The 19,502-nt window shown below is 36.9% G+C and overlaps 1 protein-coding gene across 2 annotated transcripts in view; it reads left to right on the top strand.

Moving 5' to 3' along the window:
- SMURF2 (SMAD specific E3 ubiquitin protein ligase 2) overlaps window positions 1–19,502 on the top strand; it is a 93,056-nt gene that overhangs the window by 43,380 nt on the left and 30,174 nt on the right. For both annotated transcript variants that reach the window (XR_014025109.1, XM_081317648.1), the window contains exons 3-10: window positions 1,200–1,308; window positions 3,156–3,289; window positions 3,778–3,843; window positions 7,481–7,565; window positions 7,786–7,869; window positions 9,273–9,475; window positions 15,968–16,052; window positions 17,501–17,659. Coding sequence is in view for 1 of the 2 variants with exons in the window: in XM_081317648.1 (XP_081173774.1) it covers window positions 1,200–1,308; window positions 3,156–3,289; window positions 3,778–3,843; window positions 7,481–7,565; window positions 7,786–7,869; window positions 9,273–9,475; window positions 15,968–16,052; window positions 17,501–17,659 (925 nt within the window). In the remaining variant the exon portion in view is untranslated. The remainder of the gene's footprint in view (window positions 1–1,199; window positions 1,309–3,155; window positions 3,290–3,777; window positions 3,844–7,480; window positions 7,566–7,785; window positions 7,870–9,272; window positions 9,476–15,967; window positions 16,053–17,500; window positions 17,660–19,502) is intronic.

The following is a 19,502-nucleotide window of genomic DNA, read 5'->3' as shown; positions in this document are numbered from 1 at the left end:
ATTTATTGTGAAGTTAAAATCTAAAAATGGATCAATATTATAATATACTTTAATCAGCACTAAAATTCAAGATCATAATCCATTTCATAGCATTAACATTTTAGATATAGTTATCAGGAAGCACCCCAAAAGTCTCTTGAGTTTTAAAAATAGCATGGAAATTGAGCATAAGAGTGGTTGGAAAGAGTTGCTGCCACTGGTTTCTTTCGGCTAAATTTGTTGTTTATTAACGAATTACTTTAACTATGGGTACTGCTAACTTATTTAAGTCAAGTACAACTATTGATGATTTCATGAACACATCCAGGTAGCTTTCTTGGTATTAATGTGGATGTGGTCTGCCATGATATTTTTATAGAATGTTTTTCAACTTCTGAACTCAGCTTACTCTATTGGAATTACCTCTTGGTCTCCCATCCGATGTCTGCTATAATCAGGATGACCTAATTAATTTTCTAAGCCCAGTCAAAGTCAACCAGATGCTGCTATCTGCTGATGTTTCATCTGTGTTACAGAATATTTATAAATAACTGTGTGTGTTTCATAAATTTCATCTCTACCGTTATAATTGAATGCTTCAAGAAGTACAGGGAGTCCCTGGGTTAAAAATGAGTTCTGTTCCTAAACCTGTCTTAAACCAAAATTTGTATTTGTCAGAACTCATACTTACAAATGGGCTGCCTACTACTAAAAATGGCGGGTGGCGCTGTTCTTCCTCAAGCCAATGAAGTGCTGAAACCAGGCAATGCTTTCATTAGAAGCAGGCTGTGTATTAAAAACACATGGCTTCAGTGCTGTCTTGATTTTGAATATTCCTGTTCTTGAAAGAATTAGACTTGTGAAGAACATTTTTTAGCATTTACAATGATAGCCCGAAGTGTCTTGAAAGAATGTTGTATGTCCAAATAAATTCAGTATTGGATGTATCTTGCAAAGAACAAATAAATAAATAAATTATGGAATTCCTAGTAGAATTTGTTCTTTATATAAAATTCTACTTTTACAAAAAAGGATTGATACTATTAATGTAGTTGAGTACAAAAATTTCTCAAACCCAGATTGACAGCATAATGGGATTCCTTTGTTCGTTGGATTAAAAAGGAGATAGGTTAGAACATGTAGACACTTTCTAATGGGCCGTCACAAATAAAATGATACCAATTAGCAGTATCCTCATTGTATTATGCATTTTCTGACAGGACTTCCTGATCCATTTGCTAAAGTGGTGGTGGATGGATCTGGCCAGTGCCATTCTACTGATACTGTGAAGAATACCCTTGATCCAAAGTGGAATCAGCATTATGACTTGTATGTATCAATAGAGTTTATTTAAATATGGTCAAACTTTAAGCTGGATAATTGCTAAAAAAATGAAATATATTAAGTCAGGGAATCTTTGTTAAGAATTACTCTGAAAAATAATGCAAGCCTGCATTAGCTGTCTGATTTATTTATAAAGTAGATGGTGGTTCATTGCTAAAGCAGAGGGTTGGTTAATTGATTGGTTATGTGTCATTAGACTAGTGTCAGCTCTTACCAACTACATTCTTAAATGCTGCTTTTTTGTATAAAATCAAAGTGCTTAACTGAGAAACCAAGTATGTATATTTTTTATGACAGTTGGGAAATACAAAAATGCAGATTATTTTAGAAGCTAGTTATTACCCCAGCATGTTTACTTCTAATGATCCCAGTATATCACTGTCTAAGTATTAATTGATATATCATAAATTTATACATAGCACCCAAGAAAATGAAGTAGGGCACTAATATCCCTTGACATAATTCTGAAAGCTCTATATTCTAATGTCTTATATAATCATATCAGGCAACTTTCAACATCAATATTAAAAATAATAAATTTTCATAAATAAATAAATTTCTGCCCTGGCATCCTATTACGGGGATCCCCCAAAAGCACACTATATGTGATATTAAGAAATAGTCCCTCTCTAGTTGCTGACACCATTTGCTGGAAACATAGTCAATGAGTGCCTCTTGGGGAGATAGCACATATGGTAGAGAACATTCTTCCCTTTTTTTGTAACTGAAGGAATACATTTGCAATACATCTGTTCCTGTCCTATATATATATATATGAGAATTCAACTGAAATCTTTGTGCTTGATAGCAGAAATTGTATGTAGAAACAAGTTGAAGGCATCTTTATATGAGTAGTCTTTTCCAAAATGATAATATTCTAACTCTTAGAAAATAATCAGTTTTTGATTTGTAAAATTGGAGAGCATTTATACAGGTAGTCCTCAACTTACAACCACAATTGAGCCCCAAATTTCTGTTGTTAAGTGAGATATTTGTTAAGTGAGTTTTTCCCTATTTTACGACTTTTCTTGCCTTAGTTGTTAAGTGAATCACTGAAGTCATTAAGTTAGTAACCCGGTTGTTAAGTGAATCTGGCTTCCCCATTGACTTTGCTTGTGAGAAGGTCACAAAAGGTGATCACATGACCTTGGGACACAGCAACAGTCATAAATATGAACCAGTTGCCAAACATCTGAATTTTGATCACATGACCATGGGGATGTTGCAAAGGTTGTAACTGTGAAAAACGGTTATAAGTCACATTTTTCGGGCCATTGTAATTTTGAATGTCAAGGATTACCTGTATTATGATGCATTGGAACTCCAGTGTGTTATGGGGTGAGTAAATAATTTAAACGAGTGAGTGTAGAAGGATGTTTTAGTAAATTGAACAGTTTGATGTTTGTACTATGACAGAGGGTATGAAATGGGAGAAGCTTTCTAAACATCTCCCAGAGAGAAACATAATTCTTAAGTGTTACAACTTCTCTCCAAATTAAACACTCAACAACATACCATTTTTTTCTGTTTGAAAGGCTGTGACTGTCTAGCCAAAGGATGTCAGCAATGTTTGATATACAGAAGATATTTTTTAAAAGCTCCTTTGACATTTGTTCAAGTAGGACCTTTCTGTGAGTAAATTAGGATGGAGACTTGAGCACGTCTGTGCATAATGCATTTGACCTCTTCTTCAGCATAAAATAAAAACAAACATTTTATGTTATGACGCTTCAAAAATATTTTGCAGTCAAAAATTATGTTTCATAGACTATAAGAGGTATGCAGGCAACATATGTTTTATTGCTGATTGCCGTCTTTTTCCCTTCCCTTAGATACATTGGAAAGTCTGACTCTATAACAATCAGTGTATGGAACCACAAGAAAATCCATAAAAAACAGGGAGCTGGTTTTCTGGGTTGTGTTAGACTTCTTTCTAACGCTATCAACCGCCTCAAAGACACTGGTTGTAAGTAGGCAGAACAAAAGTACTTCCGTGTTTTGGAGTAAACCTTTTTAGAGTGACTTTAAAGTTAGTTCTATGGAAACTGTAATTTATTTGTTTGTTTACTTATTTATTTATATCCCACCTTTATTATTTTTACGAATAAGGAGGCAAATATATCTACCACAACTTCCTCCTATTTTTTTCACCACCACCACCACAACAACCCCTGTGAGGTGGGTTGAACTGAGAAAGAGTGACTGGCCCATAGTCACCCAGCTGGGTTTCATGCTTAAGGCATGACTTGAACTCATAGCCTCTGACTTTTTAGCCTGATAGCTTAACCACTAGACCATACTGGCTTTGGGGAGGGTGAAAACCAGTATGCTCTTCGTCTTCTTTTGAAATTCTAGAAATGTTCAATTCAGCAATATGTATTTTGCCATAGAAATTACCTTACATGATCATTACATAGAAATAAGGTGCACTTCCTTGGTTGTTTTTTTAAATAGATCAGAGATTAGATCTGTGCAAACTTGGGCCGAATGACAATGACACAGTTAGAGGACAGATAGTAGGTAAGTAATGATTTTATTTTTGCTTTATTTTATAACCTGCCTTGATTATTTTTATAAATAACACAAGGTGGTGAAAATACTCGTTTCTTCTCCCCACAACAACATTCTTGTGAGGTGGGTTGGGGTGAGAGAGAGATAGCTCAAGTTCATGCAGCTGGCTTTCATGGGAAGGCAGGATTAGAATTCACAGTCTCGTCTCTATGGAGATTCTCAGCCAACCAGGTCATGGTTGTCCCAAAGGTGCTTTTCCAAAAGACTTTAAAAAGCATCTTTAGATCATAGTCTCTTGGTTTCTAAGCCAGCACCTTAACCACTAGATCACACTAGACCAGGAGTGTCAAACTGGTGGCCCACAGGCCGGATGCGTCACGAGCAGACCACGCCCACCCCAGCTCCGCAAAGGCAAAAAACGTGATACGTAACGTGACACAATTGAGTTTGACACCCATGCACTAGACCAAATTTAAATATCTATTTTAAACACCAGGATGGAAATGGAAAACAAGGAATGCAAAGTATGATTCTTTCGTTACTTAAGTTTGTTTTGAGTCAGAATGGCATGATTTTGATATAGCCCTGTATAGGTTTGACAGAGAACTCCACCCAAAGATACTATAATTCTGCACTTTATTGGCAAATAAATTTTGAAAGGCTTCTGTGATACAGTTTCGTTCCTAAGTATAACATATAGCAGGTAAAGCAGTATAGCCTTTTGGAAGAGGTCCCTGTAAAAATATGGAAGAGGAATGGTACAGAGTACATTAGATTAAATAGATTGTCCATAAAAGTACCTTGATCCAACAAATGTTTTTTAATAAATAAAAGTGAAAAGCATTGTATTTCCATTTCTTCTTTTGTATGCACCCCCTTTTGCCTCCTCCCATGTGGCTCACGAGGGTTCCCCTGTTATCTGAAGAAGATTTGGGGAGATTAAGGCATAGGCGGAATGAAAGAATTCTCCCCTCTAGAGCTCTGCTGCGTGATTGGATCCCAATTTTGATTGGAAAGAGAAATCATTGCATCTTTTATTTCTGTTCATCAGAATGACTTGGCGTTCATTTTTTTCTCCCTTGTTAATAATTACACTCAGCTTACCATTTCTATTTAAAAGTTGGCAAGTGTAATATATATAAAATTTTAACAGTGGTAGTCAGATATTGTTTAACTGAAATGCTTAAAGCTAACTAAGTTTACATGTTACTGCTTTATTTTCTCTTCTCATTGAAGTTATTTAATATATTGCTTTAGCTATGCATTGATCAATCCTGTTAACGTGCTTGTTAACCCTATGAATTTGTTTTTCAAAAGGAGTGAGTGTGAGAAGGGAAATTGACAAGCAACTTTGTGTTGTGGTGCTCTTCTGAAATACAGTTTGATAGATCTCACCCCTGTGCTGCAAATTATGTGTTTAAATATTAGATACATTCCAAACATTTTATTATGTCAATGGTAGGAGGCTCTGTAGATGAAATTGAGCCTGATCATCCAATTTAACCTTGCTTACAGTACTAACATTTAAGAATCCATTCCACTAAGTGGTTGTTTATGATTAAACAAATTTAAAATTTGGAGGAAGATTAATTACATCTGATGAGAATTTCCAGACATTTGATTTATAAATTGTGTTCTTACTTCCATGTTTTGGGGTTTTGTTTTTTTTTAAATGCTGATCCCAGCAGGTGGAATTATAAGGTTCCCTTTTGCAGATGGTGCCCTACCTTCAGAAAGCCAGCATTCCTTTGGGTTGCAGTGGGGCCCAGCCTCTCTGTTATCGTTCGCTGGGTTGATGCTCATTTTGGTCTAGACTTGAGCTTTCAGTTCCAATCTAAACAGGATTAGGAAAAGCCCATTCATCTTAATGCCACAGAAACCACAAATAAGTCATGTGTTCAGTTTCATTCTTGACTGGCCTCTTTATAAAGTAAACAGAACTACTTAGGTTTACACAGGCAGCCTTTGTTGTATTATTTGCAACACTTTAGGCATAGAATTATCGTTTTATTTTATTTGTGAAAAATCTTTGGACGTAAGAAATGTTAGCGCTAGAGATTGTCTTTTTAATGCAGGTGTGAATATGGGAATTGTTTGTATAGATTTAAACTATTTTTGCAATAGCATTGTGTTCGTCTATGCCATTGCTGAGTCTTGTTACATCTTTCAAAATGCAAGCAAATAAAAATTGTATATCAAATACTTTAAAAAAATGAGTGAGAAGCCAGATCATAATATTATAAAATGAGGACCCAGATTGTTGGGGGCAATCAAGCTGACTTTGTAATAATGCCGCTTGGGGTGTGTGTGTGAAAGCCCTAACAAGCAGGCATATACATAGAATGAAGGCTACTGCTAAGCTTGTAAGCCGCCCTGAGTCTTCGGAGAAGGATATAAATGGAATTAAAATAAAATAAATAAATAAATAAATTATATGGTAAATAAAACCCCTGATATGGAGATGCCTTTTACACAGAAGTATCTGATTCCTAGCAATTGACTTACGGTAAATATGAAGTCCCTTTTCTATATTGTCCACATGTTCAGTGAATTAAACTTCCCAAAGGCTCATCTTTACTGGCAAGATTGTATGTCAGCTTTAAGCAGAACGTTTAGTGGTGGGAATAGGAGGAAAGAACATAAAAATAAGGTATAGCATACAGGGGGGGAAAACAGCAAAAAAAAGAATGACATGTTGAAAATAATGTGATAACAAAATATCTGACCAGGCCAAACCATAAGAATGTCACTAGGCAAGTTTCTTTGAGGAGACGATTCTACAACCTTGGCACGTTAATCAAGAAAACTCTCTCTTTTTCTGGTCACCACTCCCCATTTTCATGGTCCTTAAAGGAGATTCGGTGAAGAAACAAAGCATCTGTTGATTCTCGGGTACTCAGTCTTGTCAGGACTGAGTTGTTGCTTACCGATCCTTGTTCAGTTTATTATTACTCCTGGTATAGTTTCATTATCCTTCACATGAATTTGAATGAGAATGAGAAGTTATCAGCAAAGAGGTGGTGCTTCATCTCCCTTTTGCCTTTTCCAGTTTATTCCGGTATTCAGAACCATGGAGACAACTAAAATCTTGTAGTAGGATCCTATAACGTTGACATATTCCCTCAGTATCACATTTTGGAGTTACTTCTTTAGGTAGAAATGGAATTACTATGTCATTGTTTCTCCCAAAAGAATATGGAAGGAGGTAACGTTGTAATATTGATACTGGAAGTTGCTAGATGCTTCAGAATTAACAAGATCCACATTCCACAATAAATCATCCATTAATATACTGTTAGCAATCTTTGTACTAAGGTAAACATTTCTAACAAAGTATGTTTTGTGTTCTACTAGGCACCTATGAGGAACAGATTGAAGGTGTAAGATTGTAGCTTGAGGTGACATAGACATGGTTATAGGAATACCTATTTACTGAGTTAAAATTTTCAGGGTCAGATTACCTGTATTTTGGAATCTCATCAAACTGCTTTCCACTCTCTTGGAGTAATCCTCAGGGAGTTTTAATGAAAAGATAAGAGCATCCTATATGTTTTCAAAATTTCAAATGTGTATATCACTGAATCAAAAAGATTCATGCAGGATAAGCCATAATAATGTTCTAATTTTGACTTTTGGTTTTTGATAGTAAGTCTTCAGTCCAGAGATCGGATAGGCACAGGAGGGCAAGTTGTTGATTGCAGTAGACTATTTGACAATGATTTACCTGATGGGTAAGTTTTATTTTATTTTTTGATAGTTGGAATAAAATAATATATTGGATGTCCCAAACATTGTTTTACTTTGTGCTTAATATTTGCAGTGATAAAAAGAATGAAAGCATTCTAGTTTAAAATATCACATAAACTTATTTAATAAATAACTGTGAGCTCAGACATTTTAAAATCACACTTCTTACAATATACACTTTTCTTTCAATACAAAAATATTTAGTTGGGAAGAAAGGAGGACAGCTTCTGGAAGAATTCAGTATTTGAATCATATCACACGAACAACACAGTGGGAAAGACCAACACGGTAAGCATTCTTTTAAAGAGCTAAAAGTATGGCGTGCCTACAACTCTAGTGGTTGTCAGTGCTAAAAATTCTCCAATTCTAAGTCAGTTGTTCCACATTATGTCCTTTCCTCCCAAATTAGAGCTTTTTCTCACATTTGTAATATGTACTACATTATCACATAAAAACATAGAACATATTTGCTCATGAGAACCTTTTCAGGGAATCTGGAGAGGCAGAGCATCCAAACTAGTTTTCAGATAAATGAGAGGGTTTGTTTTTTATTCCCCTCTGCAACAGTCATTTTGCTAGAACACTTAACATTATCTCAAACTTCTGCATATGCTATTGGATCAAAACAGTTGCTTATCCCTGTTTTGTTAGATTTCCTTGTCATTATTAATTTATTTTTTAATGTTCAATAATAAGTAATAAAATTGACAAGAGTAAAGAGTCATATATAAAGACAACTGTTTTTTATAGAACTCTGGTTTTTATTAAATTGACTCAGGGTTTGTTATTAGTTTATATATCCTTCCTAGGAAAGGGAAAAACAAGGGAAACAGTTTGGACAGCGTATTAAATAAATTATTCCTATTTTGCTTCCAGTTGAATGGGAGACGGGGAGTTTTGCACCAGTATAAATACACCAGGATTTTCCTGATTCTTCTATTGTTGGTTGTAAAGTTGGCAACTAAGTTATTGCTAATATGTAGGAAATCAGATCTCTCATTTCCCTTTCCCCAAGTCTTCTTTGTTCCCTTTTTAGTACAATGCAAACAGTATGAACATTTCTGAGTGAAGCACAATGTGGGGATAGTTTTAGAACTGCTATTATCAAAGGAGGCATTAGTGGTCTCTCTGGCGAGAAGAACTTTTTTCTAACTACTAGCTGTAACCATTCCTTGTCAGGACTAATCTGGCCTCAGCAATCCTTGTGGTGATAATTTTAGGGCTGGGTTACTGGAAATATGCTTTACGCAAAATTACTCTGGGGGCTGAGGTGGAAACTGCTTCTGATGTAAAATGTTGCAGCCAGATCATTATGAATGTTTTATACCCATCTACCAATCTGTTCATGTTCATGTGAAAGAACGGTTTGGACTTAGGCTGTTGATGCCTAAGAGTAGCCTATTTGTCAAATGACAATTTGTTTATTAGGCCTGAGGCTATGCTGCATTTATCAAGAATTTGCTTTGCCATAATCCAAGAGAATGTCCTCCACACTTGTGCCCTCTTTCACTCTAGCATCCAGCCATCTTGTGCCGCTTCTGATTTTAATCTAATTAAAAGTGAATAATAAACTTTATTTATTAGAATGTGGCTTTTAAACTGGTATTTCTTAAGACGTTAGTTGAAACTCTGTAATTTTAGACTGTAATGCCCATTTGATAGAAGAAACGAAGACTGTTGTTTTTCCCTAGGCCAGCATCGGAATATTCCAGTCCTGGCAGACCTCTGAGTTGCTTTGTGGATGAGAACACACCGGTTACAGGAATAAATGGTGCAACGTGTGGACAGTCATTTGACCCCAGGCTAGCGGAAAGGAGAGTTAGATCTCAGAGGCATAGGAATTACATGAGCAGGACTCACCTGCATACTCCTCCAGATCTACCTGAGGGATATGGTATGTTTTCCTGAAATTGTATAACTATCTACTTGTCTTTTTATAAATAAGAGAGAAAGTATAATTTCCCATTTAAGGGAACTATTTTTTTAAAATTGGATTATAGTGCTGGTGCCAACTATGATGATTTGGCAATTGTGCAACACAAAGGATAATGCTGGGACCTTGTGGTTAATAAATATTTTAACCACTAACATTTTCCTCTCCAGAAAACTCTTACATTACAACCCAGTGTGATCATAAAAATGGATAATTTTGAATCAATATTTTTAGGCAAAGAGCACTTTAGGTTTTTTTTAACGAGGTATATTGTGGCATTGCAAAGATTAATGAGGATAGCTTTGTCTGTGGTGAACATGGGCACATTTGATATATCGTTTTTAAAAATTTAGAAATCCGTAACCGCTTTAGACAAGTCACTAATGTTATGTATTCTCTGTTTCAGAATGCATATATGTACACCAACTCTTTTACTCTTTTCATTTGTTTAGTATGTGTGACACCTGTCAAGGGGGTTATGCTATTGTTATTAATTGTCCTGCAGATATATTAATTTTGAAGGCAGATATACCTGTCCCAGGATACTATTTTAGGATCCAATCGGGGTCGATCACCGGGACCAGAGTTTCCGTCTTTCGAGCTTTTGGGCTTGTGCTGGAGCCCATCTCAGGGAACGTCTCTCTAACACACACTGCTGGAGAGAAGTTCCCTAAGGAAGGGCTATAGCATGGGTCCGAAAGCTCAGAAGACGGAAATTCTGGTCCCGGTGATCGACCCAGAATTGGCTCTGCTATATTAATTTTGTCATATACATGTAAACTACCAAAAATAATTTGATTGTAGCAGGGTATAAGTTTAATAAATAAGGTGTGTGTGTGTGTGTGTGTGTGTGTGTGCGTGCGCGTACACACACACACACACACACACGTATTTACTCTAGTTCAGATACCACAATTCTACCAGAACTCAACTTTTATTATTCTAACATAGATTTTTTTTCCCCTGTACACTTTGAATTTTGATTGTGTTATAGAATTTCTTTACAAAATATGCTATTTAAAATAGCAAGTTCTGAGATCTTAAAATCCATACCAGAAAGTTGTCGGAAGGTTGAATCATGGCAACTGGACTAATTAGTCCAGTTGCCATGATTCAACCTTCTGATGCCTTTGCCTGGATGACTGAGAGTTTTCATTGACATACCAGAAAGTTGTTAATTGACCATCAAAATATTGGGATTCTCTGATCAAATTTAAATTATGTTTGTAAGTTTATGGGCATACATTTGCATTTGTGCATATATGATGCTTTTTAAGGGAAGGGAATGAAAAGAAGTCTCCCCAGCCCCCAAAAAACTCTTAACTGTTTATTTAAAAATCTGTATTGATCTAGTTGGCACTCAGTGTTGGTAAGCATGCAGACACGCCCGATAGGTACCATTTCTGCATTCAGTGGCTCCATCTGCCGAATCTATTAACATATATAGAACTCACTAGCAGGTCTGAGCTGGGAATATTTGTAACTTCAGGATTTCTTCTTTTGTGCAGAAAGTCATTGTTGTTTTAAACAAGGATGAATATTGTATTATTGAAACCTCCATATGAGAAATTCCTGTTAAACTTACCCAGATTCACATCTCAGTATAGAAAAGTACAGGTAGTCCTTGACTTGTGACCAGAATCTAGCCCAAAATTTCGATTGCTAAGGAAGACAGATGTTAAGTGATTTTTGCCCCATTTTGCGACCTTTCTTGCCACAGTTGTTAAGTTAATCACTGAAATTGTTATGTTAGCAGCATAGTTGTTAAGTGACTCTGGCTTCCTCATTGACGTTGCTTGTCAGAAGGTCACAAAAGACGATCACATGACTCTGGACAGTGTAGCCATCATAAATATGAGCCCGTTGCCTAGTGTCCAAATTTTGATCATGTGACCATGGGGATGCTGTAATGGTCATAAGTGTGAAAACGGGCAATAAGTCACTTTTTTCACTGCTGTTGTAACTTTGAATGGACACTAAATGAATGGTTGTAAGTCAGGGACTACCTATATGCATTGTAACTCAATAATGCCTAAACATTTTCTTCCATTTGTAATGGAAAATCCCAGATCACTATAATCGCCACAATAATTGGCACTGCCAGTTTTGTTGTTGTTTTTGTTAGCTGCGAAGTCGTGTCCGACCCATCGCGACCCTATGGACAACATTCCTCCAGGCCTTCCTGTCCTCTACCATCTTCTGGAGTCCATTTAAGCTCACGCCGACTGCTTCAGTGACTCCATCCAGCCACCTCATTCTCTGTCGTCCCCTTCTTCTATTGCCCTCGATCTTTCCCAGCATTAGGCTCTTCTCCAGTGAGTCCTTCCTTCTCATTAGGTGGCCAAAGTATTTGAGTTTTAGCTTCAGGATCTGGCCTTCTAAAGAGCAGTCAGGATTGATCTCCTCTAGGACTGACCGGTTTGATCGCCTTGCAGTCCAAGGGACTCGCAGGAGTCTTCTCCAGCACCATAGTTCAAAGGCCTCAATTCTTTGGCGCTCAGCCTTTCTTATGGTCCAGCTTTCACTGCCATACATTGCAACTGGGAAGACCATAGCCTTGACTATACGCACTTTTGTTGACAGGGTGATGTCTCTGCTTTTTAGTGTGCTGTCTAGATTTGCCATGGCTTTCCTCCCCAGGAGCAAGCGTCTTTTAATTTCTTGGCTACAGTCCCCATCTGCAGTGATCTTGGAGCCCAGGAAAATAAAATCTGTCACTACCTCCATTTCTTCCCCATCTATTTGCCAGGAATTGAGAGGGCCAGATGCCATGATCTTGGTTTTCTTAATGTTAAGTTTCAACCCAAGTTTTGCACTCTCCTTCTTTACCCGCAACAAGAGGCTCTTTAGTTCTTCTTCACTTTCTGCCATTAGAGTGGTATCATCTGCGTATCTTAGGTTGTTGATATTTCTTCCGGCAATTTTAATTCCAACTTTTGATTCGTCTAGCCCTGCCTTTCTCATGATGTGCTCTGCATATAAGTTAAATAGGCAGGGCGACAGTATACATCCTTGCCGGACTCCTTTCCCAATTTTGAACCAATCAGTGGTTCCATGTCCAGTTCTCACTGTTGCTTCTTGGCCCGCATATAGGTTTCTCAAGAGACAAATAAGATGGTCTGGTACTCCCATCTCTTTAAGAACTTGCCACAGTTTGTTATGATCCACACAATCAAAGGCTTTAGCATAGTCAATGAAGCAGAAGTAGATGTTTTTCTGGAACTCCCTAGCTTTCTCCATGATCCAGCGTATGTTGGCAATTTGATCTCTAGTTCCTCTGCCTCTTCAAAATCCTGCCTGTACTTCTGGTAGTTCTCGATCCACATACTGCTGAAGTCTAGCTTGTAGGATTTTAAGCATGACTTTACTAGCATGAGAAATGAGTGCAATAGTGCGATAGTTTGAACATTCTTTGGCACTGCCTTTCTTTGGAATTGGAATGTAAACTGATCTTTTCCAATCCTGTGGCCACTGTTGAGTTTTCCAAATTTGCTGGCAAATTGAGTGTAGCACTTTTACTGCATTGTCTTTCAAGATTTTGAATAGCTCAGCTGGAATACTGTCACCTCCACTAGCTTTGTTGTTGCTCAGCTTTTCTAAGGCCCACTTCACTTCACATTCTAGGATGTCTGGCTCGAGGTCAGTGACCACCTCATTGTGATTATCTGGGACGTTAAGCTCATTCTTGTATAGTTCTTCTGTGTAATTTTGCCACCTCTTCTTAATCTCTTCTGCCTCTGTTAGGTCCCTGCCATTTTGGTCCTTTATCATGCCCATTTTTGCATTAAACGTTCCCTTCATCTCTCCAATTTTCTTGAAAAGATCTCTGGTCCTCCCTATTCTATTGTTTTCTTCTATTTCTTTGCACTGTTCATTTAAGAAGGCATTCTTATCTCTTCTAGCTATTCTCTGGAATTCTGCATTCAATTGGGCATATCTATGTTTTTCTCCCTTGCCTTTCGCTTTCCTCCTTTCCTCAGCTATTTGCAAAGCTTCCTCAGACAGCCATTTTGCTTTCTTGCATTTCTTTTTCTTTGGGATGGTTTTGGTTGCTACCTGTTGTACAATGTCGCGAACCTCTGTCCATAGTTCTTCAGGCACTCTGTCTATCAGATCTAATTCCTTAAATCTATTCGTCACCTCTACTGTATATTCAACAGGGATATGATTTAATTCATACCTGAGGGGCCTAGTGCTTTTCCCTACTTTCTTCAGTTTAAGCCTAAACTTTGCAAGGAGAAGCTCATGGTCTGAGCCACAGTCAGCTCCTGGTCTTGTTTTTACTGACTGTATAGAGCTTCTCCATCTTTGGCTGCAGAGCATATAGTCAATCTGATTTCTGTGTTGACCGTCTGGTGATGTCCATGTGTAAAGCCGTCTCTTGGGTTGTTGGAAAAGAGTGTTTGCTATGACCATCGTATTCTCTTGACAAAATTCTATCAGCCTGTGCCCTGCTTCATTTTGTACTCCAAGGCCAAACTTGCCTGTTATTCCAGTTATCTTTTGGCTTCCTACTTTAGCATTCCAATCCCCCATGATGATAAGGACATCATTTTTTGGTGTTAGTTCTATAAGGTGCTGTAGGGCTTCATAGAACCGGTCAATTTCATCCTCTTCAGCACTGGTGGTTGGGGCATAGACTTGGACTACTGTGATATTGAATGGTTTACCTTGGATTCGAACTGAGATCATTCTGTCATTTTGAGGATTGTATCCCAGTATTGCTTTTCCTACTCTTTTATTGACTATGAAGGCTACTCCATTTCTTCTGAGGGATTCTTGCCCGCAGTAGTATACCTGATGGTCATCTGAATTAAATTCACCCATTCCTGTCCATTTTAGTTCGCTGATACCTAAGATGTCGATGTTCAGTCTTGTCATCTCTTGTTTGACCACGTCCAGCTTTCCTTGATTCATGGATCTTACATTCCAGGTTCCTATGGAGAAAAAATCTTTACAGCATCGGACTTTCCTTTCACCACCAGACACATCCACAGCTGAGCGTCCTTTCGGCTTTGGCCCAGTCGCTTCATTCTTTCTGGCGCTACTAGTACTAGCCCTCTGCTCTTCCCCAGTAGCATATTGGACGCCTTCCGACCTGAGGGGCTCATCTTCCAGCGTCATATCGTTTTGCCTTTTGGTACTGTCCATAGGGTTTTCATGGCAAAGATACTGGAGTGGTTTGCCATTTCCTTCTCCAGTGGATCACGTTTTGTCAGAACTCTCGGCTATGACCTGTCCGTCTTGGGTGGCCCTGCACGGCATAGCTCATAGCTTCATTGAATTACGCAAGCCCCTTCGCCACGACAAGGCAGTAATCCATGAAGGGATTGCCAGTTTAGTTCTGCATTAATTGCCAGTTTAGTTCTGCATTAATTTATAATCCTCACATTATCTCAAAAATTTGTGCCCTGGAGTCCTCTAAGTCCAAGTCACTTTTTTCAGTGTTGTTGTAACTTTAAATGGTCACTAAATAACTGGTTGTAAGTCGAGGACTACCTGTATTCTGCATTCAAACACTTATTACAGATATTGGAGAGTCTTCATTTCCCCATTTCTGTATTGTGTGCCGACTGCTCTGTATTTTTCCAGTCTCTTCAGTGGAATAAAAGTAACTGTGCCTGCATAGGAGAACAGCTTTAAAAGTCTCTTTCTCCTATTTTTCTTCTTGTACCCCACCCTTGCAAATGTCTTTATCCTGTGACAGACAGGCAAGTCTCAAGGGAGATTGGAGAAGAAGCTGGATCTGGACAGGAATTGGGGTAACAAGGTTGGGAGGCCAGCAGAACACACAGTGCTATCCCTGCTGCTCTCCTAAAGTCTAGCAGCTTTTCAGCTATTGTCCAAGGGATTTCTAAAAATACCAAAGATGCAATGGGAAAACAGAAGCAAATTACCCTGGAAGATATTGCTTGTGTTCCGATGAGGTTCAGTTAGGGTTTTTTTTTAAAGCATCTCTGGTCTTTTTCCCACGTAAATACACATCTATGTATCTTTGTGTATTTATGAATAGCCACTATCCTTTGGATTTATCCCAAAGTGAAAAATGCAGTTGTGTATGGATGGAAGTCCTCTAAAGCTAACCCTCTAATATTATACTGTAAAAAAAAGTTCATTCAAACAAGTATTTTTTTAAAATTTTTCCAATATTCTGGCCCTGGGAAGGTTAACAACAGTTAAAAATATAACACAGAAACAGAATAAAGGTTAGGAAAATGTATAAAAAATTACCCCAGTTTCGCTTAGCCAAACTCTTCAAAGTAGTCCCAGTCTGGAACTTCTGATAGCTGTTCTAGAAAAGACCAAAATGGAGCATTGCAAGGAGAAGTTACATAGATTGTAACATTTATGTCTAGATTATCAATGATAACTGGAGATCTGGGGGACTTTTTTTTTAGAAAAGGAAACAATATTTTGAACTTTCTGATTTTGCATTGATAATTTCCCAAACAGAGCAAAGGACAACTCAGCAAGGGCAAGTGTATTTCCTACATACTCAAACCGGTGTAAGCACATGGCACGATCCCCGTGTACCTCGGTAAGAAAATAATGTATCTTCATTGATGCTGGAAATTAAGTAAAGCCCCCTCACAAATAAAATGCAAAATAGCACACAAATTTCAAGTAATTGTACACTTGCCTGGTGTGTGTCGTGTGATTCTATAGAACTCAAATTCAGAACGTGGTTCAGAAAACAATGCATTCTAAAAAATCCCTGTTTTCATTTATAAAGAAGAGAATAGCATGGGCCGAATCTTTATATCTGAAAAAGGATGTATTACATGCCTAATAGGGGGTTTGAATAAGATTTTTCTTTGGTCAGAAATGAAATTAATTAAAACCTAAATTTATTACTTACTTGACTCCAATTTTCTTACCAAAGAAAGTCAAATCAGTGAAGATTTTCTGCTAATGTAATGGCTTTTGTCAGTGGATTTAAGAGCGAGGCAGGTTCCCCACTCTTTACAGTCCTCTGTGTACCCTTAAAATTCCAAGAAATCTCCAAAGGAGATATATGGAGACCTACGAGGTCTTGAGAACTGAAGATGGTCTCGTCACTCGAACAGATTTCCAATATTAACTTTTAAAGTATAAAACTTGTAGTAAGTGCGTTAAAATCAAAATTGTATAGTTTATTTTTTTCTTTAACATTCAGTTTACACACTTAAAGCTAACTTCCCTATTTTTTTATTCGGTAAATGATGTAATAGTTAAAGCATTGTGCTAGGACTGTGGAGAGCCATGTTCAGGTCCCGATGGATTTATGAAGTGTAGTGTGAAAATCTTGGATTGCTTGCTGTGTCTTATCTAGCCTACTTCACATAATTTGTTCTGAGGGTGGGAAGTAAAACACGTACAGTGAAGGATATAGAAATAATGTGAATAATAATATGAATAAATAATGAAAAAAAAGTAAATGGAAGGCTTCTTTTACAAACATTAAAAGATTTTAATCATAGTATATTGAGAAAACTTGTATTCATCTAGAGCTTGTCACTGTAGCTCATGATTAGTCTGCATGGTGAGTTAAAGTCACCTATGGTACACTGCAAGCTTATATAAAATTTATGGAAAATAAGGTCTGTTTTCAGCTTTAGAAAAAGCATTTCAGCTATCCTTAAAAATTAAAAAGTTAAAATTATAACTAAAGATAAAATCAGTATTAAACTCCTATAGTAAGAGAGTGGCCTTTAAGTACTTAAATTTCTAGTAGGAATCACGCTGATTACAGGAATATTTTATTTTTTAAAAAACTGTATAGCTTTTGTGTGATAACAGTGTTTCCAAGGCAGTGTCTTTCTAAGAGCATGTTTTTCTTTTACTTTCATGGACTTACTCCCAGGGAATAGAGATTCAAACTGAAGAGATAATGTTTCTGAAACAATGCGTACATACAGACTTCATGGAATTGTTATGTTACATTTCTGTCTGTTTGGCTCAGAAGGCCTATGCTGAGATATTCCTCATTTATATTTGTTTTTGCAGGGATCTTAGCAACATCAATTGTGAAGAGCTTGGGCCTTTGCCTCCTGGATGGGAAATCCGAAATACAGCCACAGGCAGAGTTTATTTTGTTGACCATAACAACAGGACGACACAGTTTACAGATCCACGACTGTCAGCTAATTTGCACCTGGTTCTAAAGTGAGTTAATGTAGTCACTGATATCACCAATATGTGGCTAATAACATTTAGAGCATTAAGGTAGCATTAAGGAAAGTCTCTTATGCTTTTTAATTTCTATAGGTACATTTTAGATTAACATAATTTACAGCAGAATGTTTGATTTGTTGTAGGCGTGGATTATCTTATGTCATAGAGGCTAATGCTCTAGAAAAGAGCATATTAAAATTGTGTTCTATTTGATGTCACTGATTTGTAAAGAGATGTTAGTAATGTTACCATTGTTATTAATCATTGGTTATATTTTATTTTTACTGTTAGAAAAACATGTTCTGTATTTCTTCTATTCATAACAGCCAAGTTTCTCCTTAATTTCTTTTGCATCTGTCCAAATTAAAATAGAAAAACTTAAGAATGAATACACATGAAGCACAGAAAGAAAGGGGAAAAGGGGGAAAAATGAGATTCAATGTCATTTTCAATTTTGGAAGATTGGTACTTGCCTTAAATATATAATACTAATTTATATACAATATGAGACAATTTCTCTATGCTAATTGAAATTGGCTTTCTAGTAGTAAAGTATGATTTATATTTTCAGGCTAAAAATCTCCTAACCCAGATGGGAATTTTTCAGGATTATCTGATTACATTCTTTCTAAGAAAATTAACATCTTACATTGTTTTAAATCAAAATATAAGATAATATTGATTTTCTCTTGATAGAATTGAAACGGAGGGACCTAAGGAAGCATTTTTAATCCAATAAAATTGTTTTTTCTGCACCAGAGATTTTCCAATTTTGCTCCTGCATTTAACACTTCTGTTCTTCCCAAGAGCAAAAGTTAAGCAAAATTTGCTGTTGTTTAAACCAGAGGTCCCCATCCCCCAGTCTGTGGGCTGGCACTGGGCTGCAACATGCCCGAAACTGGTCCATGCAAACAAGTGAAGCCTCATTCATGGGATACAGGCAGCATGCAAAACCACACACCCCTCTGGTCTGTTGAAAAACCTCTCTCCACGCAACTGGTCCCCGGTGCCCAAAAGATTGGGGGGGCGCTGGTCTAGACACAATTATTATTTCAGATCTTCCTAGAATATTGTACCTTTATATACCAACTGTAAATTTTAACTCACTCGATATTTAACACCCAATTCAGGAACTATTTTTCTCTACTTTTTTTTTCTTAATAAAAGCCTCACAGACATGACTCAGCTTGATTAATCTGTTTATTGCAGATAAGAATAAAACAATATACTCGTGGAAGATTTATCCACTTCAGTATATTGAAATTAAAGTGGTTATATAGGTTCAGGGTTTAAATTCTAGGCTTTTCCCTCTGTCTTTCCAAGTCAGTAGATAGCTATCCATTCTCTTGATTGCCTTGGAAGATACATGATCTGTATTGAGGTAATAGTCGGGGAACTGCTGGCTTCTGCTTTGCCAGCTTCGTTCTGCATACTCTATATGGGAAATAGTTACATGTCCACTTGAGACTCTTTTTAAAAAAAATATTTAAACTATGTTTTCATAGAACAATATTTGGGAATAGGGCTCTGGGAGATGAATTTCTTGGTTAGGTGAACCTAAAGCAGGTTAAAAATTATCTAAAAATACTTGATGTTTATATACCTGTTTTAAAATGTAATTACAAATTTTTAGAAAATCTTTTGGTTTGCATAGCTGTTTAAATCTGGTTTATTTATTTATTGACCAACGTGATATTACAGCAGTCTCTATCTGTTATCTAGAGCAAATATCAAGCACTTTCCAAAGACTTAAAAATAGGCATTTTATGACTAGCAATCTGTATAGAATATAATTTGTGTTTCATATATAGACTAACAAAATAGCTTAACAAAT

This window comes from Vipera berus, assembly GCF_964194415.1.
Source record: "Vipera berus genome assembly, chromosome: 2".
NCBI classification, from domain to species: Eukaryota; Metazoa; Chordata; class Lepidosauria; order Squamata; family Viperidae; genus Vipera; species Vipera berus.
The sequence above is the reverse complement of the archived record's forward strand: the minus strand, read 5'-3'. Positions and strand labels throughout refer to the sequence as shown.